This window comes from Wasmannia auropunctata, unplaced genomic scaffold, assembly GCF_000956235.1.
Source record: "Wasmannia auropunctata unplaced genomic scaffold, wasmannia.A_1.0 LD335888.1, whole genome shotgun sequence".
In the NCBI taxonomy this organism is placed as follows: domain Eukaryota; kingdom Metazoa; phylum Arthropoda; class Insecta; order Hymenoptera; family Formicidae; genus Wasmannia; species Wasmannia auropunctata.
The window spans coordinates 698,384-722,745 of NW_012027002.1; the positions used below are offsets into that span (position 1 = coordinate 698,384).

Consider the following 24,362-nt stretch of genomic DNA (forward strand, 5'->3'; position numbering starts at 1 on the left):
AGCACCTGTTTCCCACCTTGACACCTGACGGAGTCTTCTCGCACTCGCTCGTCCGTTGGGGGTTCGAAGTCACATCGCCTGTCCACGCGACGCAGTCGATGCCGGTGATCGGCGCGCCAAACGGCTGCTGATGCGTTACGCATAACGCAAGACAAATCTTGCAATCGCGTCTGTGTGGTTTCAGTTTGACCATTCATTTATTTTACATGGCATTATGTACATTACATTCTAACGCTACTTCCAGCCATATGTCAAAATAATAAATCTTTTTTGTTTAACCGTTTCATGTTGTAACGGTTGATTCTCGAGACTCATAATTCCATGTATTCACTAGGAATATATATTTAGATAGACATGACTTTAATCATAATTATTTAATCGCGAAATTCTTTGTATTGCGCCGGGAGATTGGCAACCATATATACATGGCCGCGCTCTTGGTATACTCTTTTCTACATCACAACTGACCAACCAGTCACCAATGATATTTCAACGTGAATATGGTTAAAGCAGGTTCATGGCTGGATCTTGGTGCCTAGTAGTAATTCTATATTAATTTTTAAATCCATTATTCAGTAATTCGATGCAAATGAGCATCTTAAAATACTGCGAAGAACTTATAAAAACATTTTTTTTTCTTGATACAAGAAAAGTAATGTTGTCTTTATTTCATAAGTTAATGCTAAAAACTGGTCATTACATAGAATATAGATAATTATTTCAGCGAATAATGCGAGGAATTGTTTTGCGATAAATCTAGGACTAATTCATGGCTACAATTTCTTATCAAGTCCACCACTGTTAGCATGAGCTATAGATTGCATAAATATAAACAGTATGAGCGATCAATAAAATATTCTCTGTTCTCTCTAGCAGTCGCCTTTATTAGATCCGAGATATTTTTACGTGGAACCTAAAATAAGAAATAATAATATTGCGTTTGCGCGCGCGAATAAAAGCAGAAATATTTATGACAAAGAAGAAATCGCGTTTAATTTTGTACTAATTAGCGATAATTAATTAGCTAATTAATGAGTTAATAAACGCTCACCACCAACGCATTCCGGGCTCTTACAAGGCGATGTAGTTACTGTGTTGGCGTAAGTTGCGTAACAATTTACATCACACCTGTAGCGCAAGACAGGATGGCCACATCCAGAGCAGTCGGGCTGCACGCTTGGAAGCTACAGTTACATTGTCTTTTAATTATATAATAAAAGAATATTTCCGGCTCGATACGATATGTCTACCTGCGGTCCCCCGTTTTGTTGAATGCAAAGCCACTGATTGTACGCGCAACCACCTGCAACTCCGAATCCCATTCCATAGGTAATTTGCGGCACTAACGATATTTGAGGTACTATAGGAAGCGATGGTGCTCCAGGTATAGGATACCCCGGATAACCCGGTAGCCCGGGGTAACCCGGTGGCCCAGGGTAAACCGGTGGCCCAGGGTATGGTGGACTCGGTTGGCAGGGAGGACTACCGGGGCGACAGGGACCACCGGGCGCTGTAAATCGGAAATGAGCCCGATTTTATTAACGTATGCTCTTTGTCTATTAAATTGCATCTCAAGGGCATCATACATTAGTTCTTAATTTAATAAATAGAGACTTTGACTCACGACAGCAGCCACCCCATCCAGTACCATTTCCAAAAATATTGATTCTACTATCATTACCAAGGCCTGCGAAAGGATTAATAACATTATTAATGCCGATGTTCGTCGTTATATTGGTAGTCCTTAGCCCGTACGGGCCGCCACCGGATGGGCCGCAGTTTCCCGATTCGCATTCCGTCTCGTATTCCGTAATGATCTGATGTCTGTGCCTGGTTCTCTTCATGCAATTGCCGCATTTTTTCTCGCAGTCGTGATCCAAGTGATGGTCGCACTTTTTTAGACACGTTTCCAGACAGTGTGCGGGATCTGCGGAATTTTATCGCTTATCGCTTGCAACGGTATAGGACATAATTTTCTTTAAACGCGAACAAAACAAACGGCAGATAGTACCGGCGTATAGATAATCAGGTATAATTAACTGTATAATAATAAAGGCCGTCGCGACGCGATATCGCTTTATAATTTATCCGTCGCACTTGAAAGTCACGCTAATGACCAACCGCGTTGCGCAACCGCGCGTCTGTTACGTTACAAAAGATCCAGTAATTTTAATTTAATACGACGGCTTTATCTCTCTAAGCGATCGTGCAACATCAGCTGCAGTTGCATAATAGGTTCGAGCGGAGGCTCCCGAGCGGCACGCGAATCTCCGTGTTTAGCTCGATTGTTATTTAGCGATTGGTGGATCTACCAGTTTCCGGCATCCCGTCTCCGTGGCTCGTGTGATGACCGTGCCTCTTCGGCCTCATTAAACACTTCACGTATTTCTTGTAATCCGGATTCCGGCATTCATCGTAGATCTTCTGCTGGTCCTCGGTGATCGGCGCCTCGGTGGCCCCCCCGGCTGCTTCGGCGTTCTTTTCGGCGTTCTTCTCGGCGTGCACCACCAGCAGCGTGCTCGAGCCGACGAGAAGATACACGATGAGAAAATGCGTCACCTCCATAGCGCCGAGTTCTCTCAACGGAGTAATCGGGCGGGATGAGCGACGCAACCCTTTATACCTTAAGCGCCGCGTACCCGGGGCTGCGGGGTTAACGACCATTACCGACAGCGTTTGCGCTGTCAAAGTCTTAGTTGGAAATGTTTGCGCCGCACGCCCTCGTAAAGATACGTCGTCGCACGTCGTGCTAATATATTAACGCGTAAATTGTTATCTGCCTCTTGGCAACGGTGCAGTGCAACGACAAATTTGCACTGCTTATCGGGGTACACCGGCCGCCGCGAGAGAGGCTGTCGTCCGCTATCCTCTCCGAAAGCCGCGCGGTAACGCGCGGCGTAACGAAGGCAGGGGGTTGCAAACCGCTAAAACACACCTTCGTAACGATAATATTGGTCGGCGCCGTCCGCAGACATGACATTCGCGACGCGATCATACATATATATGTATATAGTTGAGCAAATATTTGGCAAAATACGAAGAAATTAATAATGCAAAGACGAAAAGATTTTCTATTTAGCGCGATGCGCACTTCCATGTAAATTACCGTTTAACGCTCCTTTACTTTTTCTAGCTAAGTTCACGCTAAGACGTCTTGAGTTGCACCTTTCTTCCTCGTAATGTTCGTCGAGCGCTATCTCATAACTCGTTTGTTCCGCAAACACATTTATTCAAAACCTGTCATTATGGCATCCCGCGTGTGTGTACTACCGCGCGAAGTTTTTTCTTTTTACGCGCGCTCGAAGAAATTACGTTGATTAGTGGCGATATGATACAACAGAGTTGCTCACAGAGATGCTCTCTTTATTACGATCGAACGAGATTAAATAACTTTGTTGAATACACCGTCTTAATTAGAACTGTAAGTCTAATATTTCGAAGATAAATCTAATTGCGAGCGACAAAATCGCAACTTCGAATAGGTCAGCGACACTCGCTCTTATCACAATCTGTGTTATAGAGCAGGAAATATCCCATCGTGTTTCCCTTATTTACATTACTCATCGATAAAGTCGCGCGCGAATAAATATGCTTTCGGAATTTTAATTTATCCTTACATTCCTAAGGAACAAACTGTTATTTGAGCAGCCTGATTGCAGCTGAAAATTGCATTATCAACTTGACTTTTTTTTTCAATGGTACTCCATTTTTTCGTTTCAGCGTTCTTAGTACAGTTATTTTACTGTACCCGTGTTCGTGAGCGATTATTGGTGAGCCGCTTTAATAGGTCATACGATTATAAAATCTTTCACGCTCTCGCATCCACGTATGTACATACGTGATTTATCGCGATTTATAAGGCCCCTTCCGGTCATGGAAGTCTCCATTCAAGGGAGAGTACCGCTACCAGCTACATGTACAAAGTTGTTGACGAAAGGCTCACGAAAGGGTGGCGACAAAGTAAGGAATTCGCTCGCTCGATCTGCGGCGCACGGCGAATCTTCGATACTCCGATTTTTTATTATATCAAATAATAATCGCGGTTTAGAAGAATCAGACGATGTCTTTTAGTGCAATGTCTCGTTCGCAACCTTCGAGGATCACGATTCGCTATGATATAAATATAAATGAGGTAAATATTTTCAGCGAACGTATCGTATGTAAATATCGCAGACATTCCATTCAACAGCGGGTTCTAAAGCGAAGAGGACAGGTTGTGGAGGATTTCGATGCGGACTTTCTAAACGCCCTGTATACGAGCGACTTCCCTACCGATGGTAGGGGGACCCCGCGGGTCTCGCTCTCACTCGATCGTATATACTGGCCCCGTCCGTGTGTTCGAGCCGTACAATGGCCGCCGTGTGAGCCGACGTGCTGCGTGCCTCAAGTATTAATCGTCCTCAATTTTCTCGACTTAATTTGCCGGCTGAGAAACGCCCACGAAAAAAAAATATGCGCGATGCCCTGCCGCGATGGTACCATTCGTCGCGAGTCCGCGCGACGACGAGCTCCGACGGACGACGTCCCGCGTCCTGACGGACCGTCGTCGTCGTCGTCGTCGTCATCATCATCATCATCAACACCACCATCATCATCGCGCGTGTGTCATTGACGCTACTCGGCGAAAACACAGTGGTCGGCAGGACGCGACCGATCGCGCCCGGGCGCATCACGTCGTGCCGCGAAACAGTTGTTAAACTCACGCGAGAGAACCCCGACAGCCGAAGACAACCGAAGCGAACGGTTCTACATTGCGTCCGGTATTGTGCTACCTTGATATTCAGTGTCGTAAAGCATCGTTCGTTAGACTGGTGTACGCGGTGTTTGTTACGCACATGCTGCTCCGTTTGGAAAAGGTAATTAATATTTCTGCAAAGTGTTGAATGTCCAAAGCGCTAAGGAATCAAATAGTATATCGATCTATAGTTCTACCCTGTTGTCTTTCGGAGCAAAATATTATTTATGAAAATAATTAGCTTACCGTATCTTTCAAAATGTCAAAGTCTAATGAGAGCATTTTAATAGCATTCAAGTAGCATTAGTCATCGATAATTATGACTTCCTTATTGTGAATAATTCTGCATAAAAAATCGTTCACAACCGCTTCTACGTAAGTAAGATTCGCTCAATCGAATTAATATGCATCAAATTGACAATGTTTTGATTATACCTTATTTCTCGCTGAGACTTTTAAGAAGCGATGAGCACACATTTCTTCGAAAAAAGTGAAATCATTGAATTATTCGCGCATTATATACGTTCTGCCGCTATACTTTTCCTGGTACGATTAAATAGGAGATTATTCCGATAGATAGACTAGACACTTACGTCGCTTCAAAAGAATGTACATTAGCTATTCAGTTAAACTCCTTTTGCAATTTTAAATTATTATCCTCGTAATTTGCACTCGTTTCCAAGTTTCATTGTCGCAGGAATATGTAACTTGTTTTTTAAAAAAATTTGCACTCGTGCATATGTACGAATAAATTGCACTTTTTCGGAAATTATACCGAAGTCGTTTTCGAATTATTCGACCGTGAAAAGAACGCTTTCGTTTTTTTTTTGCGGGGAAATCTTATCGTTCGAATACGGGGAACACGCAGGAAAAGCGTAAATCGAGAAAGTCGCTATTTGCGCAATAAAAACTTGCCAGTCTATAATTATAACACTAGCAATCCAAACGGAATGTATTGAGTGGTATTTGTGGAGCAACTGGTAGCGATTACACTAATAATCAGTTAATTAATCAACTATTAAAATCAATATTTATTCATTCATTAGAAAAGTGAAGCTGAACATCAAACTTTCCATAAAATTGAATGAATCGTTGAATACAGATTTTTTACTTGCTTTGGTTGTTAATTAGAAATCTAGTACATTTAACAAAAGATACGAATCACTTATAATTAAATCTATTAAATCTATTCTAATCGAGATAATCAGAAATTCAGAATTACGATAAAAGAGGAATTCGGAATAGTGTGATTAAAATGCATTTTGTATGTACTTCTTGGTACAACTGAAACATTTTTCTCAATGTAGTTCACAGGCAATTACAAATTATATCTAAAAGACAATACGAATCTCAATTATTACATATTTAGATAAATAAAATCGAGGACGTACTAAATATGTATATAATCAATATTATTAATTTCATAGACAGCAACTAGAAAATACATGGTGCTATGGCAGTCGCGTGTCCGACTGTTCGAAAATCGGCTGCACTGATATAGGTATTTATGATTCGGCCGCGGATCTCGAAGAAGAAACGATGGCAACGGAGGCAGAGGGGACCCCGGCGGGGCCTCCCTGGTACGGCAAGGTTTTCGAGTGTTGGAGGAATCGGAATCGAGTCGGCCCCGGCAGAATTGAACTGCCCGAATGCGATTTCTTTATCGTGGCACCGCGACGCACGCTGCGCGTTCTCAGGCCGACCCTGAAGAGCGGCTGGTACTACGAGAGCACGGCGACCGACCGGCCGGAGTCGGTCAACGACAATTTCTTCAATCGGTGGGCCAGGAGGCCGCATCCGTCCGGAAACTGCAGGTGCTCCTTTCGTCAGTCCGCCGGCGCGTTGAGCACCACCGAGGAGCGTATGATATCTGCGGAATTGAACCGCATCCGGACGAGTCTCTGCGAGGTCGAGAAGGACGCGCGCGGCATCGAGGAACTGGAGCAAAGAGTCTCCGTGAATCTGCAGAAGTTACGAGACAACTCGGAACTTGCAGATTGCGCGAACGAGACGGCGGTGTCATTGGCGACTGACCGCCAGCCGTTCGAACAGAGCGCGAAGCAACAAATTGTCAAGGATTTGGAAAGGTAAATTCGTCATATAAATTTGATAAGTACGAATAAAAATAAAAAATTTTGTTTAATTATCATTAAACATTAAATATTTCCAATATATATGAATATATAGTAAAATAATAATATCGCATAAATATATCTTAAACGCGATATCTTGAATTTTCTGTAATTTTTTTTACATTCTTAATTTTTTTCTTTATATTCGTCTTTTTCTATTTTATTTAATAAATTGAGGAAGCGAACGCATTTACGATAATCAAAAATCAATTTTGTTAGGTATATCAATACACTTCTGGAAGAGGTACTTGATGATACTGTTAAGCATGTAACTGGCGTGGAAAAAGACAGTGTTCAACAGTCTTGGCAGCGAACGAAAAGTAATTTGATGAAATCGCAGCCCGATAAATCCAAAGAGAAAACTTCGACAAAGAAAGATGAAGATAACTCCTTTAACGATATCAATTCAGTGGATAAGACGCAAGAGGAATGGACTACAGAAAATGAGTGTAAAAGTCAATTCGCCAGAGTTTCGATAGGCGAGGGTTACGTGAATCCCGCTTTCGTCGCTTCGACTGATGAACTAGCCTCTCTAGATTTCAATTGTACCGCAAGAAAACACAGTAAGAGCGAATACATTTAGAAAAAATAAGATTGTTTATCATATCACATTAATAGATTTACCTTTCGAATTTTTTCTTGTACAAAACAAATTTTTTTCACTACTTTTTTGTGGGATAGCAGGTTTGTACCTTGGAATGCCGACGGAAAGTATTCCTCCCGAGAAATTGGATTGCGTGGATTCTGGAATAAACAGCGTGGAGACCATCGAGTTTCAGCTGCCTGATCAAGAGCCCAGCTTTGAGCAATCTCTTCTACGAATCATCGACGAGAAATTGGGAAGAGGTTCTTCGACAAATCGCTCGGAGGAAGATAGTCCCGAGAAAAATTCGCAAAAAGCAGATGCAGAAGCAGATCGTGGAACTGACTCCAAGGAGATAGTAACTTCGTCTCAGCTCAGAACATCGACTAATTCCGACTGGAAAGTGGAGCGACTGGAAGATATCGTCAACATGGAGGCTAATTTTGAGAAACTGCGGCTAGAATTCCAAAACAACGACAGAGACTCATCTTCGAATGACGAGACTGTGTCGAAGATCGGCGTAAAATTAACGGAAAGTCCTTCTATCGAGCTCGAAGATTACAAGAAGTGGATGGAGTTCGATGAAATCTCTTCGCGGGAAAATACCAAGCGAAGTCTCTGCGAGTCGGTAACGCTTCGAAGGAACAAGAAACCAACTATAGTTTTCCTACACGGTTTTGGTTCCTCGGCAGAAATCTTCGAGCATCAGCTGCAGTATTTCTCCTCCCTCGGTTATCCCTGCATCGCTCCGGATATGCTCGGCCACGGTATGAGCTCAGCGCCCGGGCGCTCTAGAGATTACCATTTCGGCAAGTTACTCAAGGACTTGGACGCTGTTCTACACCATTACGCTTTTAAATCTGGGGAGAAGTGCGTCTTAGTCGCACATAATTATGGGTAAGATGCTGTTTGTTTGAAATCGTACTCTGTTTCCTTTCGATAATTTGTCTCGAATGAGTATTTTTGTAAAAAAAAAAGAAGAAAAATTAATCTTTTATATTATCTTAGCAATATTAATAAAATTGATATCTACGAACTCCCGTACGAATTTCAGGTGCAGCTTTGCTACAGCATTAGCTTGTAAATATGATAACAATATCCATCAACTCGTGCTAATATCGGGCGGCGGTCCGACTCCTCTTACTCCGCCGAGCACGGAATGCGCGGGTCATTGCTGTCTCAGAGCGATTCTTGCGCCTCTGCTGATGTGCGGTTTTCATCGAGATATTCTCTATTCCGCGCGAGGCCGACAGCATCCTTATTGCGGCCAAGAGTCGATGGAACAGTGGCCGTCGCACATGAAATACGTATTAAATGGCATGAACTGGCCGCAGGGTGATTATGCCTTCCACAGGAAGATATGCACACCAACGCTTCTAGTGCACGGATTAAGAGACAACAAAGTGTCGCTAGTACAGGAGTGTCAAATGGAAAGGGTGAGTTTTTATGATTAATCATTCAATTAAACATTACATATTTAAATAAAAAATAAATCATCTAAAAACTATATATGTGCAATTGGACTTTTTTCAAAAACAGAATTTAATTATCTTATTCTGAACTTTTTAGACAATGGTGAAGGCTTTCCTTGAAGCTATTCCAATGGCTGGTCACAGTCCAATGACTGAATGCCCCCAACAACTGAATCACATGATACATTGTTTCATAGATTTGTGGAAGAACAAAAAATGGCAGTAAAGACATTTAGAAATAATGTCTAAAATACTGTATATCGAAATTGCATCAACTCAAGCGATTAACAAAACTGCTTATCAATTAATTTAATAATCAGATATAATATTTAAACTGGAAAAAAGTACTTTATATTTTATACTTTAAGAAGATTCAATTCGATCGAATTAAACGAATAAGATGAATCAACGAAGTTCGTGCGGCCTCGTAAAAATGTGCCAAGTTTTGTACAGATGTATACAGAAAAAATGTACAGATAAAATTAATGCAAAACGTCTCATTTGTCTAGATCACTAGAAATAACTTTTATATATTTCAAAATTTTTAATATTCGATGTAGTCGAATAGCATCATGATATCATAGTGATAGTATGTAATCTTATACTATCAAGTATAAAATGTTCGATTTCACATTAAACCTACATTTAATACATCTGAGAATTCTTATCAATATAAATATTATAAATAAATTAAATAAATTAATTAGAAAATATCCCTTTCTATTTAAGATAGATAATTTTTACTCAAAAGTTACTTTACTTTCTCGTGTCAGATAAAAAGTTATTCAAAGTGACCTAGCAAATATTAAATAGAGGCTATGGAATAGCATATAGATTCTACCAAAGATTTATATATGTATATCGTTATTTTTCATATACTGCTTTTTAATATAAGTTATATGTTTTACAAATAAAAATTGTATACAGATTATATCGCACGTTGCAATGATTGTTATTTATTTAGTTTAACAAAATTAAATAATTAATCAGTCGACGATGCGCAAGAGTGAGTGTCGCGCTCGTTTGATATCACCATGATCGTCAGTGATTCAATAACATTTGATTAAGCGGATTCTCAGCCGATTTCATCCATTCTTTTCTCAGTATCTGTTTCAATTGACTCAACCTCAAAGTAGGATTTTGTTCCTTAATCATTGGCATCATTCGTTCCTCAAAGCTCACATACGCGGCTTTCATCCGTCTCTCCGGGTGTCGATCTATCTCAGGTTCCTTCATGCTGAAAATAAAATGAAACACAATAAATCAAGATAACGAGAGAAATTAAATATAACTGTTACATTCTGGGAATATAAAATATCGAAAGTTTTCAAATTTTTAACTATTGTTGTAATTATGTCGCTTATTAGGTACAACAACGACACAACTTAAATACAACATTTTTCAAAAAAATAAATTTCAATCTTTTAAAACATTTTAATACTACAAAACTTTTTTATTACTAATTTTAAAATGCAATTTTGGTGTATAGCTAATTGTAGAGAAATAAAAGTATATGTTTTTTCTTTTTTTCTTTGTGTTTTCATTATCTTATACAGGGTGTCTTAGGATTCAATGGATAAACTGCGAGAGCATATTCTAAAAGTAGAAATAAGAAAAAAATATTATATGAAGTTTGATTAGAAATGCTTTACAAAGTTATAAAATGATATTGAATAATTTGTAGATAGTAAATATAATGTAAACATAATTTAAATCTTCACACTAAATAAACACGTTCGACCTTTCCGTACACGAAATATACACTTTCATATTCTGCACAATGGAAAATCCATTGTTTCTTATTTCATGTCCGATTTTAATATTTGTTTACAACTTTGCAATAAAGCATTTCTAGCCAAACTTCATACAACATTTTTTTCTTATTTCCACTTGTAAAATATGTTCCCAGTTTGTCCGTTAATGAGACATTCTGTATATTCCGTTTTTCTGAAAGCAACTAAAAAAAATGACAGTTTTTAAATTGTATCTCGTTGTAGCAAATGAACGATAATATATATATATATATACATATATTTATGTAAGTTGCATTCTAATATCTCAAACGTAATTACCTCAAAACGGATATAGCTTCGTCTATACCGTGAGCCGTTTCACCTTCCAAAATCACTCTGTTTAAATTCTCCTCGATCGGTTTCTCCTCCTCCTTTTTCTTCATAGCAACTTGATTTCGTTTTTCAGTAATAGTTACAATTTCAGCTCTGGTAACTTTCGATGCAGGCTGCTTACCGCCGATTTTTATATTTGCCATTTCCTTCTCAAGCAAGGCTTTTGCCTCTGCTTTTTTTTCTAACTGCTGTAGACGCTTTTTCTCACTTTCTTCCTGCATATAATAAAATGTGCATTACGACATTTCATTCCGAACACGCGATGTTGATTTTTTGATGTGTTTAATGTTTAATGTTTTATTGATAATATTGTAATTCTAGACACACGTACATGTTTTTGTTTCTTCTTCAGTACTTGCTTATTATTGTCCTCCCACGCCTTGTCTTCAGCTTCCATCAATTTTTTGAGAGTTTCTGCTTCTTTCACCGCTGCTTTTCTAGCTCGGGCGGCAACCGCCTTGCTATTCTCACCCACAAATTTCTTCGGCATTTTCGATCTGTGATATGTAAATCCCGATTGTTATTCGCGAATTTTTCATTTGATTTGTGTTTCTCTGCATTCGAAAATATAGTGGGTACGCGTTTTACTATATTTCACTATGTTTGAGTTGGCAATAACTTGACATGCGCGGAATCATTGTGAAAACGGTGAAAACTATTGAGATCCAGGTTAAGAGAATTCAAAATAATCGATATTTCAAGGCAATAATAGCACGAAAATAATCGCGTACGTGTTTATTTTCAATCTTGCGAACGGACGACGAACGGTCTCACACGGAAAGCGTATGTTTACGCGGTTTAAAGGCAACTGGAGACATTTAATCGTCACGCGTGAAATGTCGAAACAGCGATCCGCGAGGAATGCGAAGGCGCCGAAGGCGACGACCACCGCCGTGAGTAATTGTCTTGACGCTGCACTTACCGATCTGTCGCCCGCACAATGCTCAATCATCTATCGCGAAAGAAACGTGACATTTTCTGTTATGTACACTTTACCATTTCTGGTTGCTCCGTTTCGGTACAAGTGACTAGCCACGTCTGCCAACCTCACGACTGATTCTCGGGACTCATTGCCGCGATTGCAAATTTATCCCACAGAGGCTGCGTTCCGTTTTCACGCTCGCACGTACACTGTGAGCATAATTTGTCCTTATACATTTGTTCTTTAACGTTTGATAAACAGCAAGGATACAATGATTCCATAAGCTATAATCGCCAAAATCGCGTGAATACAGAACGCAGTCAGAATAAGGATCTGTTCGCGTTACTTGACTACAATTTTTTTACACTCAGAATCTTCGTTTTCTCTCTCTCCAACGTTCGAATGTATATGTTTATCTCGTTTTAAGTGCAAACTTTTTTTTGAGGGTTTCAAGCAACGCAAACAAGTCTTATGGTCTATCCAGACAAACTTGCATGACCATATGCAAAGAAAATTATTTAATCAAATTTTATATGCATCCTTATATGATAGAAATGCAATTGGATAATTTTCTTTATGCATGTGAATAATATATAGCTATACATATATAGCCCTTAGAGCCTATCCAGACAAACGCATTTCTATCATAAAAAAGACTTACGTAAAATGATATTGGATAATTTTCTTTATACATACATATATATATATATATATATATATTAGGAGTGTGATTTAGTTTTGAGGGATTTTTTTCTCAAAAACTGATTTATTATACAAATACCTTAATGACTTTAATCAAAATATTTCCTTTCGTTTTCTACAACTTTTTCTGGCAAGAGATGGATTCCGCGACGATAAAGATTTTTCTTCAAAGTTGACCCAATTTTCTCAAATTTTCGCATTTTTTCGAAATTATGAAAGTGCGAAATTATGAAAAATTATGAAAAATCCTCTAGAGCATATATGTTGCATCGATCGGAACAAAAGGTAATCAGCGAGGTGCGGTACGACTTCCCATTTCAGCTCTAAAGCGTTTGTTTCACTAATAATGCAACATGAGGACAAAAATGCTATTTACGAAGCTCCATTTTTAAGATGATATATAAACACGATGTTTACTGCGTCTAATGTTAGTAAATGATTAAATATCATAAAGTAATATTAAAACATTAAGAAACAATAGTTGTGATTGGAATGTCTTCGACAACACCGATGTTAATGCCATTATCTTGCAAAACCCTCAAAATCTAAATCACTAAATCACACTCCTAAAATATATATATATATATATATGGTCGGCAGGTTTGTATAGATAGGTACACGTCCTGATAGGTTTTTTATGTATGAGACGCATAATATTTGTTGTTCTGAATATTAAACAAGGATAAAATTATACATCACGTGCATCATACATAAAATAGAATGCATCCAATATTGCTATTATGCACTTATTATTATACAATGCACGTATACTTAATATTGTTTCTTAGCTATATTAAGAAACAATGCATAATTCATGTGGTAATTATTCAATCTCTTATAGCTATTCCAGAAATAATAATAAAATATACTTTATTCATAAAGTTTGAAGGGGTATATAGAATATTTTGGAAAATTATTTCTCGTAATCAAGAGACGCGATAACATCTCGCGTTGTAGTAGAATTAACGTAAAATGCGGAAGTTATACGTTTGAAATATATAAATTATAAAATATAGCAGTAAAATAAACTGTGAACACGAAATGCAATAGATAATGAGAGCGTAGAAATTAAAAAGAATTTTTTTTGTTGATAACAAGCAGCAAATTATGTAAGAAACAAAACTCAGAAATAGGCAAAATATCTAATAGCAACATACTTGACGCGCCCGTTTTGCATATAACTCAATGTACACAAACAATTAATAAATATTTTATTAATTGTAAACTGTTTTTCGTAAATTAAAATGATTTTCTATTTATTCAACTTATTCTTTAAGTATTTCACATATTTTATATGCAATAAGTGCGTATATAAATAAATAATTTTCTATTTTGTACTTTTAAATTTTATAGTAATAATAAAAGTGATTATATTCGACAGTCTGGTTTTTTAATTAAATTATATTTGGTTCATGAGAAATACAAAATTGAAATAGTATCGATATTTTTAAATAAAAAAATTTAAATAAACAATGCATGAATAATAGCTTGCGTATAAGACAAATTTCATTTTTACAAAATAAATTTAGAAATGCACGAATAGTTTGTATATTAGAAAAATTTTATAAAAAAGATTTAAAAGCAAATTAAATGTAAAAATAATACTTTTATAAAATTTTCTTAGGTTTGTTTTTTGTAGTTGGAATAGGGTGTACTTGACAGTAAGAAAGTTGTGACATTTTTTATTTTGATGGATTTTGAAATGCATTAATATTTCAAGATTACAAATCATTGTCTCTAAATTGAAAATAGTATACCAATCATGATTCGCATATTCGCAAAATATTAATTTCAAATCTCATTAAAATAAGAGTGTCGTAAACTTTCTACTGCTGAGTATGTACACTCGTAAAACTTAAAAAATAAAATGATTTATTTATAATATGAGTGAATTAATTGATTGATGCGGTTGTTATCTTGCGTAATACATTCCTTTGAATATTTTTGTTTACTAAGAAAATTGTTAGAACATTAATGTTGTAATAATTAACATACAAAAAAATGTGTGCATATATTTATATCTACGCATCGAGTGTATTTATAAGCATCATTGTTATCTCATTTTAAGGCAGAAAAATCTTTATTCTGCCTTAACTTAGGCATTTTTTAATTGCGTCAACTTATTTAAAAAGAGTAATAACTTTTTTTATAAAAGCATTCTTTTTCCTGTATAGGATACGGTATAGCGTTTTTTTTTCATGAAAAGGTTGTGAATAGTATATTAAAAAATATAATGTTTCAAAAATACTTAATGAGAGACACTATCGCGTCTCCTGACAGATGCGCAACGGAAACGTTTGTTACCTATCCGCGCTTTTACTCGCCGAGTGTGTTGAGAAATTGCCTCCATTGTTAATGCATTGTTTGTAGGATTCATCAACGGGACCTGTGATCTTAGATAAAGACGGAAACGTTGCGATTAAAATTCAGGCCAAGCCCGGAGCGAAGTGTAACAACATAACTGGTAATAAAAAACTATTGTTTGCTAAATGTTCCTTTTATAATAAAAAAGAAAGCGCTTATTTTAGCGTTATCATGTATTCTTTGTAAAAAAAAGAAGAGGAAGAATTTCATTAATGGAATTGCATAATTATTGTTAAAGAAATGAATATCCATAGATATTTCTGACGAAGCAGTAGGCATTGCAATCTCTGCCCCACCAACGGAAGGTGAAGCCAATGCCGAGCTCGTCAAGTATTTAGCTTCGATTTTTGGAGTAAGAAAATCCAACGTGACGTTGGATCGGGTTAGTGCTCCCGTTATAACTCGAAGAACGTTTTATTGGTTATACATTTTAAACTTTTTCTTTTTACAGGGATCTCGAAGTCGGCAGAAGGTAGTTGTAGTGTCGGGAATTACGACAGATCAAGTTTTGGCGAAGTTGAAAGGAGAAATGAATAATTAAATGTACTTTAAAAATAACATTTTTTGTCATTAAATAATTGTTCCCAATTTATACATTATAGGTATAGTTTTTCTTATAAATATATTTTAAGTTGTCCCCACTTTATACTTTCAGCATATTTTTGTTTGAAAAATGTTAATCAATTATTTTATATTACATAATATTGTACAATTTATACATCTGTTTTTTCAAATGCAATTAATCGAGTTAACGTGGTTGTCAGTATTCAGTGAGATTTAATGTACATTAAATTTTTTAGCAGCTACATATAATTGCACCAGAATATAATATTTCCAAAGATCGCCATCGATTCTTTCCTTGAAATTTTATATGAGCGTTGCTGTGACTAGCAATACAAGAATCAATGAAGATTTTTGACGGAGTAAACGCACGGGGGCGCAGCTGTGATAATCGTCTATGATTTCACAGAAAATTAGTACCTTTTTACAAAGGCATTAATTCTGCAATAATCCAATAATAGATTACGTAATATTACGCTTTCACTCTTGTATTTCGAAGGCCTTGTCGTCGAGCCAAGGTCGAAAGATGGGTAGCGTCGATGGATAATGAGCGCCTCGTTTGGACGGCGCCGTGCCAGCTGGTGCACCCTCCGGCCTCAAGGGGTACGTAGCCAGCACGATTGGTATTTGTAGCTTGATTTCCTTGTCCAGACTCTTCGGGCTAATGACGAACTGCAGAGAGAAACGTTAGTCGCACCAGATAAATTTCACGAACTCCAACGCGTCTGTCGCAACAATTTTGACGCAATTGCGTTTCAGGCTCGGAAATCAAAATATATCTTTCTCTCGACACTCACGTAAACGTGATAAAGAACGTTGATCAAGTGGCACCCTCTGAGATTCGTCGGCGGCAGGGGAGGAACATACATCTGTTCGTTCAGCCATTCCTCGCCCTCGCCCGGCCGAATCTTCCCCCTGGAGACGCTAGCTAGCTCGCGAGTCTCGCTGGCGAGCACTTTGCCCCGACACAGGTACTGTATCGTTTCGGTGAGCGACGCCTTGGTCGACTTCATTGTCACCTGTTAATTCGAGTTCTCCGATTTTTCGTATTTTTTAATGTATCAGTGTTTTCTTAAGTTTATCATCGTGACTGCATTTATCAGTAGCAAATTACGTCCGTTACGTGCTAATTACAGCGTACCTTACTGCGATTGCTGACAGTCGCAGAAATACCGATCGTTTCCCCGGGCACGTATCCACCCCGATCCAGGCTCACTCTGCAGAATACAGGACCACCCGATACGCAAGAGACACCCACGCGCTGTTCGATCTCCTGCCTCGCAGGTTGCTGTTCGATTACAAAGGCGTTTCATTTGTACGCATGCATTTCTTCCGAATGATTCAAGTGATCAAATTCGTTTTAATCTGATTACCGTTTTGTACACATTGATAATAATGATTCGAAACGTCTGATTACTTTTATTAGTTATTAGAATGTTTACTTATTAAATATCGGAGCGAAAAAACATCTAAGTTTTGGCTCATAGCCCATTATATGTATTAATTTATTTTTAACTATTGAGTGTTTATTATTAAAAATTTTGATTAAATTCAATGATTAAATTTTCGAAATCAAAATTAAACGATATCTCAGAAAGGAGGTGCGCGCGTTTACTGATCGCCGAGCGATAGATACTTATATGTTTATCTATTTGCGATTGAACAATGCTCGTCGCTGAATGCTGTTCCGCCAACGCGAAAATTTTCTCAAGCGTTTTTTTTTAGAGTCGCAATTGCATCGCTGCCGGAGTATCTATATGGGCGGCGATTCCATCACGATCTAGCGAGTATCGTTATGTTGCAACCGGCGCAGACTACAATGCAAATACGGATCACCCGCGCGCAAACGGAATGTTTTGCGTCTTTATATTAATCTAAAATTTATCTGTATCGAATGCACTGAATATATAATCTCCTTAAATTCATTGCCTCGCGTCAAGATATTTGCAACGCTTTCCATACGGGTCGATGACTGGTATTTGGGTCTCGGTTATGGTAATGAACGCTGTTCATTTATTTGCACGCGCGAAACACTTTCCTTGGTCTGAATCGGTTATATGAAGGTGGTTTACCCAGGAAACTGTTTATTTATAATAGTTATGTTTTAGTTTAAGATATCCAACTATCAGTGAAACGGCGAATTTAAACCACACTCTTATAAATCATATCCGGATTAATCTGTCGATTAATATAATGCAACAAACGCTCACCGCTAATATCGGAGGTTCCAGATTTAAGTCGATCGGATTCATGACGATGAAGACTTGCTGATTTTTGTGAGTAAGCCCACCCGGCTCGCGAAGTGCCGCTTTACAATAATATTGCACCCATCCGTGTTTTCCGAGAAAGGTGGAGGGTAAACCCAATGGTAGCCCCAATTTGAAGGGAAAGCTATGTATTCCGGGGGATAGCAGTGACGGTCCTTCGCCTATTAAAAGTCGCGTTTTTCGTGAGAAAGACAAATATTAAAAATAAATACTAAAAAAATGTTATTTCATATCTTTAATTAAGTTAAAGAGATATCAAGATATTATATAGATCCTTAATTATACGAGTATCATTGCAAATTACTATAGAGAAAATATAAAAGATTTTTAAACCTTCTATTATCGTACAGTGTATTTATTTAAACGCGTCACTTAAAGACAAAGACGTAATTTAAAATGTTAAATTGCATCTCGTGCGAATTGCAATGTAATCCGAAATGTAATATTAATTCACCTGGTTCGCCCAACAGCCGCATGCGAAAATCGATGTAATTCTCTTTGTCGTAAACTCTCTCGGCACGTTGACTGCGCACCCGAACTACACCTTCTCCCACAACGTGGAAATGCAGTCCCGAGACGCTACGGTAACGTACCCCACATTAATAAGCTTGTATTACTTACCAGATCTAGCGCGTATATACGTATCTACGTAAATCTAGCGCTTCACCGCGTCGTGGTAAAAAGGATTTTTTTTGTTCTCCAACGCGTACGCACTCTTTACACTCAAAAAAAAAATGTTTCCTTCGACCATGAACTCAATATCCTCGTTAACTATCTATAAAAACGTTATTACTTACTAAGCTTCGTCGTCCAGCTCTATGAGGACGCGGCCGGACAAAAAGTGGCCGGGAAAGTACAGTAGATTCGTATTGTCGAAAAGTATCAAGAACTTGCTGAGCTTCCTCGTCATCTTGCCGCCGAAATGGGAATGTATCTCTCGTGTTACGTGGTATATATTCGCGGAGGAGGAGGACGGTTTGTGCGCGGGCACGTTTACGTCACCGCGACTTCACGCTCACTGAGTACACGTCGAGGAACGCGCAGAGGCAGCCTTCTTCTTCCATGCGTTACCTCGTGATGCGAGGTGAGAATCACTGGCTTGCATCGCATCAGCAACACGTTCGTAACATGGCACGCGTTCCCTCCTTCTCCTTCCGTCCTCCCGCGATCCAAACTTCCTCTCTCCTTCCTGCGTGCTGGCGGACTGGTACCAAGCCGAGGTACTACGACACCACGATACACCTCATCGTTGCGATTTTTGCAACGGTGGCACGTTCCGCACGCGTTTTCCGCGCTTCGCGCGATCGACGGGCCGATCGAGGGAAGACCCGAAGATCCGAGCGCCAATCCGTCTATCCTCGCCCACCGCGAAATTTTCTGTCACCGCTTCGCAGCAGTCTCACCGCACCTTCTTGCCCATTCTTGGAGACGCGCTCACTTTCGCTCCCTACCATCCTCCACCTGGTTGCTTCTCTACCACCTCCCATCCAGTCCGGTCCGGACTGGTCTCACCTTGCTTCACCTGCCTGATACGTGGCCAATAGCAGTATTCTAATCAACGTTGCTGCTTTTAGCATCAAACGTTTAAACGATACGCGTTGCATTAGTTTCACTAGCCGTTTGCGTTATAGCCCCGTCAAAGTTATGTTTATATAAATACAATTAATAAAATGAAATATAATGGAAGCGATTTTTTTAATGCAGTGTTTAAGCGTTTTAAAATAAAAAGCGCATTTACTTCAATGCGCGGAAAAATAATTTAGAATCTCTATTTTAGTATAACAAAATTCAAATTTCTAAAATTTTAGACCATCCATCCAATAGATTTAAAATGGATCCAAAGATGAATCCATTCACTCAGGGAAATGTTTCGCTGTTCCAGCTAGAATTCTAAATATTACACTTAAATTATATTGCTATTTTTTGTATCTACTAAAAAATTGTTTGTCATACGTAGAATTTATAGTAGCAATATTCTAAGAATATATGCAAGAAAATATAGGTCTCATAACCAAATATGATTAAAATTTGGATTGAAGTCTGGACTGATTAAACGTCATAGAGAAACTTTCTTGCTAAATTTGACAAATAATTCAGATACAATTTCTGTCCCTGTTATCTATATTGATTAAATACAAAACATATGTGGTATTGCAATGCTATTACTAATCACTTATCCGTTTTAGCTAATTTTTCATACCTAAATAATTCTCCCTATAATTGCAAGATTACTTTTTTCAGTGTTTTAGATTTATTTTTTTAGATCTATTATAATTTGTGCAAAAATTTAGACATAAAATTAACATAAAATTCTATTTATATTTTTATTTTTTCTCTCTAGATGTGAATGTGAGCGTAATTATAAAGAACATGATAAATCAAAATGCACTAAATATAACGACATGTATTAATTCTTAAATACATTTATCAGATCAAAATACATATACACATAGGCATACATACAACATTTATACAAGTATAAGAGTATACAACATGTATACTCTTTATAGTTTTACATGTAGACATGTAAAACTATAAAGAGAATTACATTCTAAAATGTCACAGATTATAAAACGTTTAAAGTAAATTTAAATATTCAGTTTAGATGAATTAAAAAAAGATAAAGCTTGAATGTGAAGTAGTTTCAATGTTTTTTATTCATATTATATGTATCTGTTTCTTTGTATTAATATATTGGTCAGATATATTATATTAGGTTTCTTTTTTATAATTCCGATTTTATTTCCTGATTCATTCATTTATGCATTATAATCTTATTTGTGCGTTTACAACTAGTAGAAGTATATACCTTTAAAAAATAAGAAATAAAAATAGAAGTCAGAGAATATTCTCATTTGCGAAATATCTTAATAATTATTGTAGAGTTATGATCTTTATAAAATGGATGTATTCGACAAATTAAGCAGTTTTGATAACCTTAAGGCTTGATTTGTCCCTAAATTAAACGAAGGTAACTGGAAGTTATCCACGTTGGGCAACGTAGAGCTGCATAGGACGCCGTAGGAGACAGGAGTGCGTACGTCGCGACTGTCGCGAGTCATCGATTTCTTTTAGAGGTTTCAACAGTACATACAAGAGGTGTATTTGTACCTTATTGTTGTTATATATCATTATTGATAAAAAAAATAGCTATATTTATCTCGTTGTGAATCGAAATTTAACGATTCGTCACATCGTCACATTTTGATTATTTATAGTTTAGAAACTTATGATGGAGAATAAGATAATTAATCAGAAAGAATACTTGAAAAAATACACATCCTTAGGTGATGATTTTGATGAAAAAAAGAAGAAAAAGAAGAAGAAGAAGCATAAAACGGGAGCGAAAACGTAAGAATCAATATATAAATATTTTAATTTTAATTCAACGATGAATATTTCGCATCGAAGTTAGGTTAGGTTATGTCGTCAGCTGTGCATGATGTTTTGTAATGCAATGTAAACGATGGCTATACGAACATAACATTAATACGTTTATATTGTTCATAATTTTTTACATTTTTTTTTACATGAAATAATTGAACTTTATTTTCTAAATAAAATACGGTAATACTTTTAAAAATATTGTTAAAAATTTGATTATACTTAGGTTATATTTCTATCATACTTTTTATTGAGATAAATTTACATTCAGCGATTAATAATTGCGCAATTATTTTAACAACTTCGTAATTTGTAAGATCTCTTGATTTCTTTATATAACTAAAGCTTTCTTAGTTCTTATAAAATATTTTTTGGAAGGGAAGATCTCTGATCGTCGGATGGATGTACTTTTGCAGATTAAAAATTATAGACGATGATATAGACTTGAAAAATATGAGGCCCATTGAAGAAGGTGAATTCGATATCCTTTTAGAGGGAGAAGATGCTCCTCAAATCGCTGGTGTAGTTGACGAACGTGGACCAGTTGATTTCACGGATAAGCGAAGGTGGAAGATTATAACCGAGAATGACGAAGGCGATTTAATGATTATTAATCATATTGCCGAGAAGGAAAAAAGAGATTTGGACGAGACAAGTGTCAAGCAGATCGATGATAACTTCGATTTGAGTCCACCCAGAGCTAAGCATCCTAAAAATAAATATATGGCTTCAAGTCCTCACGGACGATCTAAAGATGACAATTCAGATCTGAGTCCACCTAGATCGAAGCATTCTAAAAACAAACGTGCGGATTTGAGTTCGGATGAACGAACGAAAGATGATAACTCCGATCTGAGTCCACCTAGACCGAAGCATTCTAAAGACAAACACTCAAACTCACGATCTAGACGATCTAAAAATGACGATTCAGATTTGAGTCCACCTAGACAATCGAAAAATTATGATTCGGATTTGAGTCCACCTCGACAGTCCAGAAATAATGATTTTGATTTGAGTTCACATAGGAAATCTAAAAATTACGATTCGGATCTGAGCCCACCTCGACAGTCCAGAAATAATGATTCTGACTTGAGTCCGCCTAGGAAATCTAAAAATTATGACTCAGACTTAAGTCCACCTAGAAGTAAGAAGCATCGGACTTCGGCTCGCGGTACGTCCGGACGAAGCTACCGAAGTTCAGGTAACAGAGACAGTGATTCGGATTTTAGTCCACCTAGAAAAAATCGGAAACAGAATCTAGATACAGATTTATATGAAAGCAGAAAGAAAACGAAGAGCAGAGATTCGGATTTAAGTACATCTCGGCATAACGAGCACCGATCCCGGAGAGATAATTCGCCACGTTCCATTTCGCAGAGAGACGACAGGGGGTACGATTATTACGATAAAAAGCATTCATCCAGATCCAGTAGGCAAGATGATTCAAGGTAATAATTTTAATGTCAAATGTTCCATGAAAATTATTATCAAATATTATTTCTTCTATCGTCATATAAATTTGCGACAAAGTGACAAATATAATATTGCTTTGGACAGATCGAGCAGGGATAAACGAGAGAAGAGATATGATGATAGAGATCGTAAATCTCAATCGTACTCAGATACGCGGGAGAAAAGAAAAAGGACGCGTTGGGACGAGGAAACAAAAGATTCCGAGCGTGAACGCGCGGGAAATCATTCCAAGGATCACGATAGTCGCGCGACAAAGACGTTAGACGGGAAAACAGCAGGATTCCAGGCTGCGAAAGCGTTGCGAGAAGAAACAGAAGCCTATAAACGGCGAGAGGCGGAGCACTTTAGCAAGGTAATGTTCTTTATAGCACGGTGTATTTATAGAAGTACTTTTTATTCATGGAGGCTCTACAGATAGTATAAGTTGGCGTTGAATTGTCTCGCAGCTAAGTAAAGAGATCACCGGGGAAGGACAAGCTACGATTGTGCGTGACAAAATGGGAAGAAAGCGCAATTTGGAAGTAGAAGCAGTGGAGAAACGAGAAGAGGAAATGAAGCAGCGAGAAATAAATGAGAAGTACGCCAAATGGGGCAAAGGGTGAGCGATCCTTCTTTTATCTTTATTTCGTTTTTGCTTTTCTGACAAATTCATCGATATTCCCACGTGCTAACACACGTCCATGTTTTATTTCAGCTTGAAACAAGTGGAGGATCATGAGGAAAGATTAAAAAGTGACCTGCACGAGATGCAGAAACCTTTAGCGAGATACGCGGACGACGCGGATCTAGATAAACAACTGAGAGAGCAAGAGAGGGAGGGTGATCCTATGCTAAAGTATATAAAACAGAAACAAATAAAGGAGGGAAAAAGAAAGCCAGGTATTATGGATCGATGGAAAATTTTACATTTCTCTATCGCATATCTTTAAAAAGTTTAATTGTTTAATCGCTTCAATTGTAGATCCGCCGCAATACCAAGGTTCGTACGCGCCAAATCGATTCGGCATTAAGCCTGGTCATCGGTGGGACGGGGTCGATAGAAGTAATGGATATGAGAAGAAGTGGTACGAAGCACAAAATGCGAAAGTAGCATTACAAGAAGATGCCTATAAGTGGAGTACAGCCGACATGTGATCATGTTCACACATATTACTTATAGAGCAGAAGTTTCCAATTCTATTTCCATCGATCGTTAAATAAAGAGGAATTAATAAAGGACATTTTAAATATTTTAATAATATAAATATAATTTTTTTTTTTCGTTCCTCCGACACGTGTAACCGTGCGATTGCCTCGAGTACGAAAGAGAATCGTTTATCCTTATCCTTGTTCTTCTCGTATAATAGTAGTATCCCAGCGTCGCGCACAACGACTGAGATATATCAGTGAGTTATACGCGTGGAGAAAACCGCGAGATCGATATTCGTTCCAGAAAACGAGAGGAACGGAGAGGCTGGCGCCGGTCTGGCAACGGTCTGCCGGCGATGGTCTGCAGGCGAGCGGAATACTACCGTCTGCGAAATCGATCGTGCGCTTTTAAGGTCGTTAGAATCCACTCCGGATGGCGGGTAGTATGGGAGTATTGGGAGTGGCGGAGCGCACATTTGACATAGTCATTCGCGGCGCGCGCGATCGGAAAGG

At 37.9% G+C, this 24,362-nt stretch overlaps 6 protein-coding genes across 9 annotated transcripts; 3 read left to right on the forward strand and 3 right to left on the reverse strand.

The window, feature by feature from the left end:
- Window positions 1–628: 628 nt before the first annotated feature.
- Window positions 629–2,565, reverse strand: LOC105455616. 2 transcript variants are annotated; one of them, XM_011699071.1, is made up of 5 exons: window positions 2,313–2,565; window positions 1,625–1,927; window positions 1,251–1,510; window positions 1,052–1,184; window positions 629–913 (listed from the first exon to the last, which is right to left on the reverse strand). In XM_011699071.1, the coding sequence occupies exons 1-5, from the start codon at window positions 2,563–2,565 to the stop codon at window positions 903–905; spliced, it is 960 nt and encodes a 319-aa protein (XP_011697373.1). In that variant the 3' UTR covers window positions 629–902. The 2 variants fall into 2 exon arrangements, with proteins under 2 accessions (XP_011697373.1, XP_011697372.1); XM_011699070.1 differs by having other exon boundaries at window positions 629–1,184.
- A 1,751-nt stretch (window positions 2,566–4,316) lies between these two features.
- On the forward strand, window positions 4,317–9,639 carry LOC105455617. Of its 2 annotated transcripts, none has more exons than XM_011699072.1 (6): window positions 4,317–4,856; window positions 6,163–6,822; window positions 7,087–7,430; window positions 7,549–8,347; window positions 8,505–8,886; window positions 9,020–9,639. In XM_011699072.1, the coding sequence occupies exons 2-6, from the start codon at window positions 6,275–6,277 to the stop codon at window positions 9,146–9,148; spliced, it is 2,202 nt and encodes a 733-aa protein (XP_011697374.1). In that variant the 5' UTR covers window positions 4,317–4,856; window positions 6,163–6,274; the 3' UTR covers window positions 9,149–9,639. The 2 variants fall into 2 exon arrangements, with proteins under 2 accessions (XP_011697374.1, XP_011697375.1); XM_011699073.1 differs by having other exon boundaries at window positions 7,552–8,347.
- Window positions 9,640–9,789: 150 nt separating this feature from the next.
- Window positions 9,790–12,102, reverse strand: LOC105455620 (coiled-coil domain-containing protein 124). Its single transcript, XM_011699079.1, has 4 exons — window positions 11,971–12,102; window positions 11,380–11,545; window positions 10,995–11,263; window positions 9,790–10,159 (listed from the first exon to the last, which is right to left on the reverse strand). The coding sequence occupies exons 2-4, from the start codon at window positions 11,536–11,538 to the stop codon at window positions 9,964–9,966; spliced, it is 624 nt and encodes a 207-aa protein (XP_011697381.1). The 5' UTR covers window positions 11,539–11,545; window positions 11,971–12,102; the 3' UTR covers window positions 9,790–9,963.
- On the forward strand, window positions 11,552–15,628 carry LOC105455619 (UPF0235 protein C15orf40 homolog). Of its 2 annotated transcripts, none has more exons than XM_011699075.1 (4): window positions 11,552–11,941; window positions 15,043–15,136; window positions 15,291–15,418; window positions 15,488–15,628. In XM_011699075.1, the coding sequence occupies exons 1-4, from the start codon at window positions 11,834–11,836 to the stop codon at window positions 15,575–15,577; spliced, it is 420 nt and encodes a 139-aa protein (XP_011697377.1). In that variant the 5' UTR covers window positions 11,552–11,833; the 3' UTR covers window positions 15,578–15,628. The 2 variants fall into 2 exon arrangements, with proteins under 2 accessions (XP_011697377.1, XP_011697378.1); XM_011699076.1 differs by having other exon boundaries at window positions 15,291–15,388.
- LOC105455618 (arrestin domain-containing protein 2) lies at window positions 15,614–19,338 on the reverse strand. Its single transcript, XM_011699074.1, has 6 exons — window positions 18,662–19,338; window positions 18,319–18,443; window positions 17,808–18,025; window positions 16,739–16,885; window positions 16,395–16,616; window positions 15,614–16,269 (listed from the first exon to the last, which is right to left on the reverse strand). Exons 1-6 carry the CDS (start codon window positions 18,772–18,774, stop codon window positions 16,078–16,080), a joined length of 1,017 nt encoding a protein of 338 aa, XP_011697376.1. The 5' UTR covers window positions 18,775–19,338; the 3' UTR covers window positions 15,614–16,077.
- Window positions 19,339–20,866: 1,528 nt separating this feature from the next.
- On the forward strand, window positions 20,867–23,965 carry LOC105455621 (BUD13 homolog). Its single transcript, XM_011699080.1, has 6 exons — window positions 20,867–21,215; window positions 21,665–22,696; window positions 22,806–23,073; window positions 23,168–23,319; window positions 23,416–23,600; window positions 23,683–23,965. Exons 1-6 carry the CDS (start codon window positions 21,094–21,096, stop codon window positions 23,853–23,855), a joined length of 1,932 nt encoding a protein of 643 aa, XP_011697382.1. The 5' UTR covers window positions 20,867–21,093; the 3' UTR covers window positions 23,856–23,965.
- Window positions 23,966–24,362: the final 397 nt, after the last annotated feature.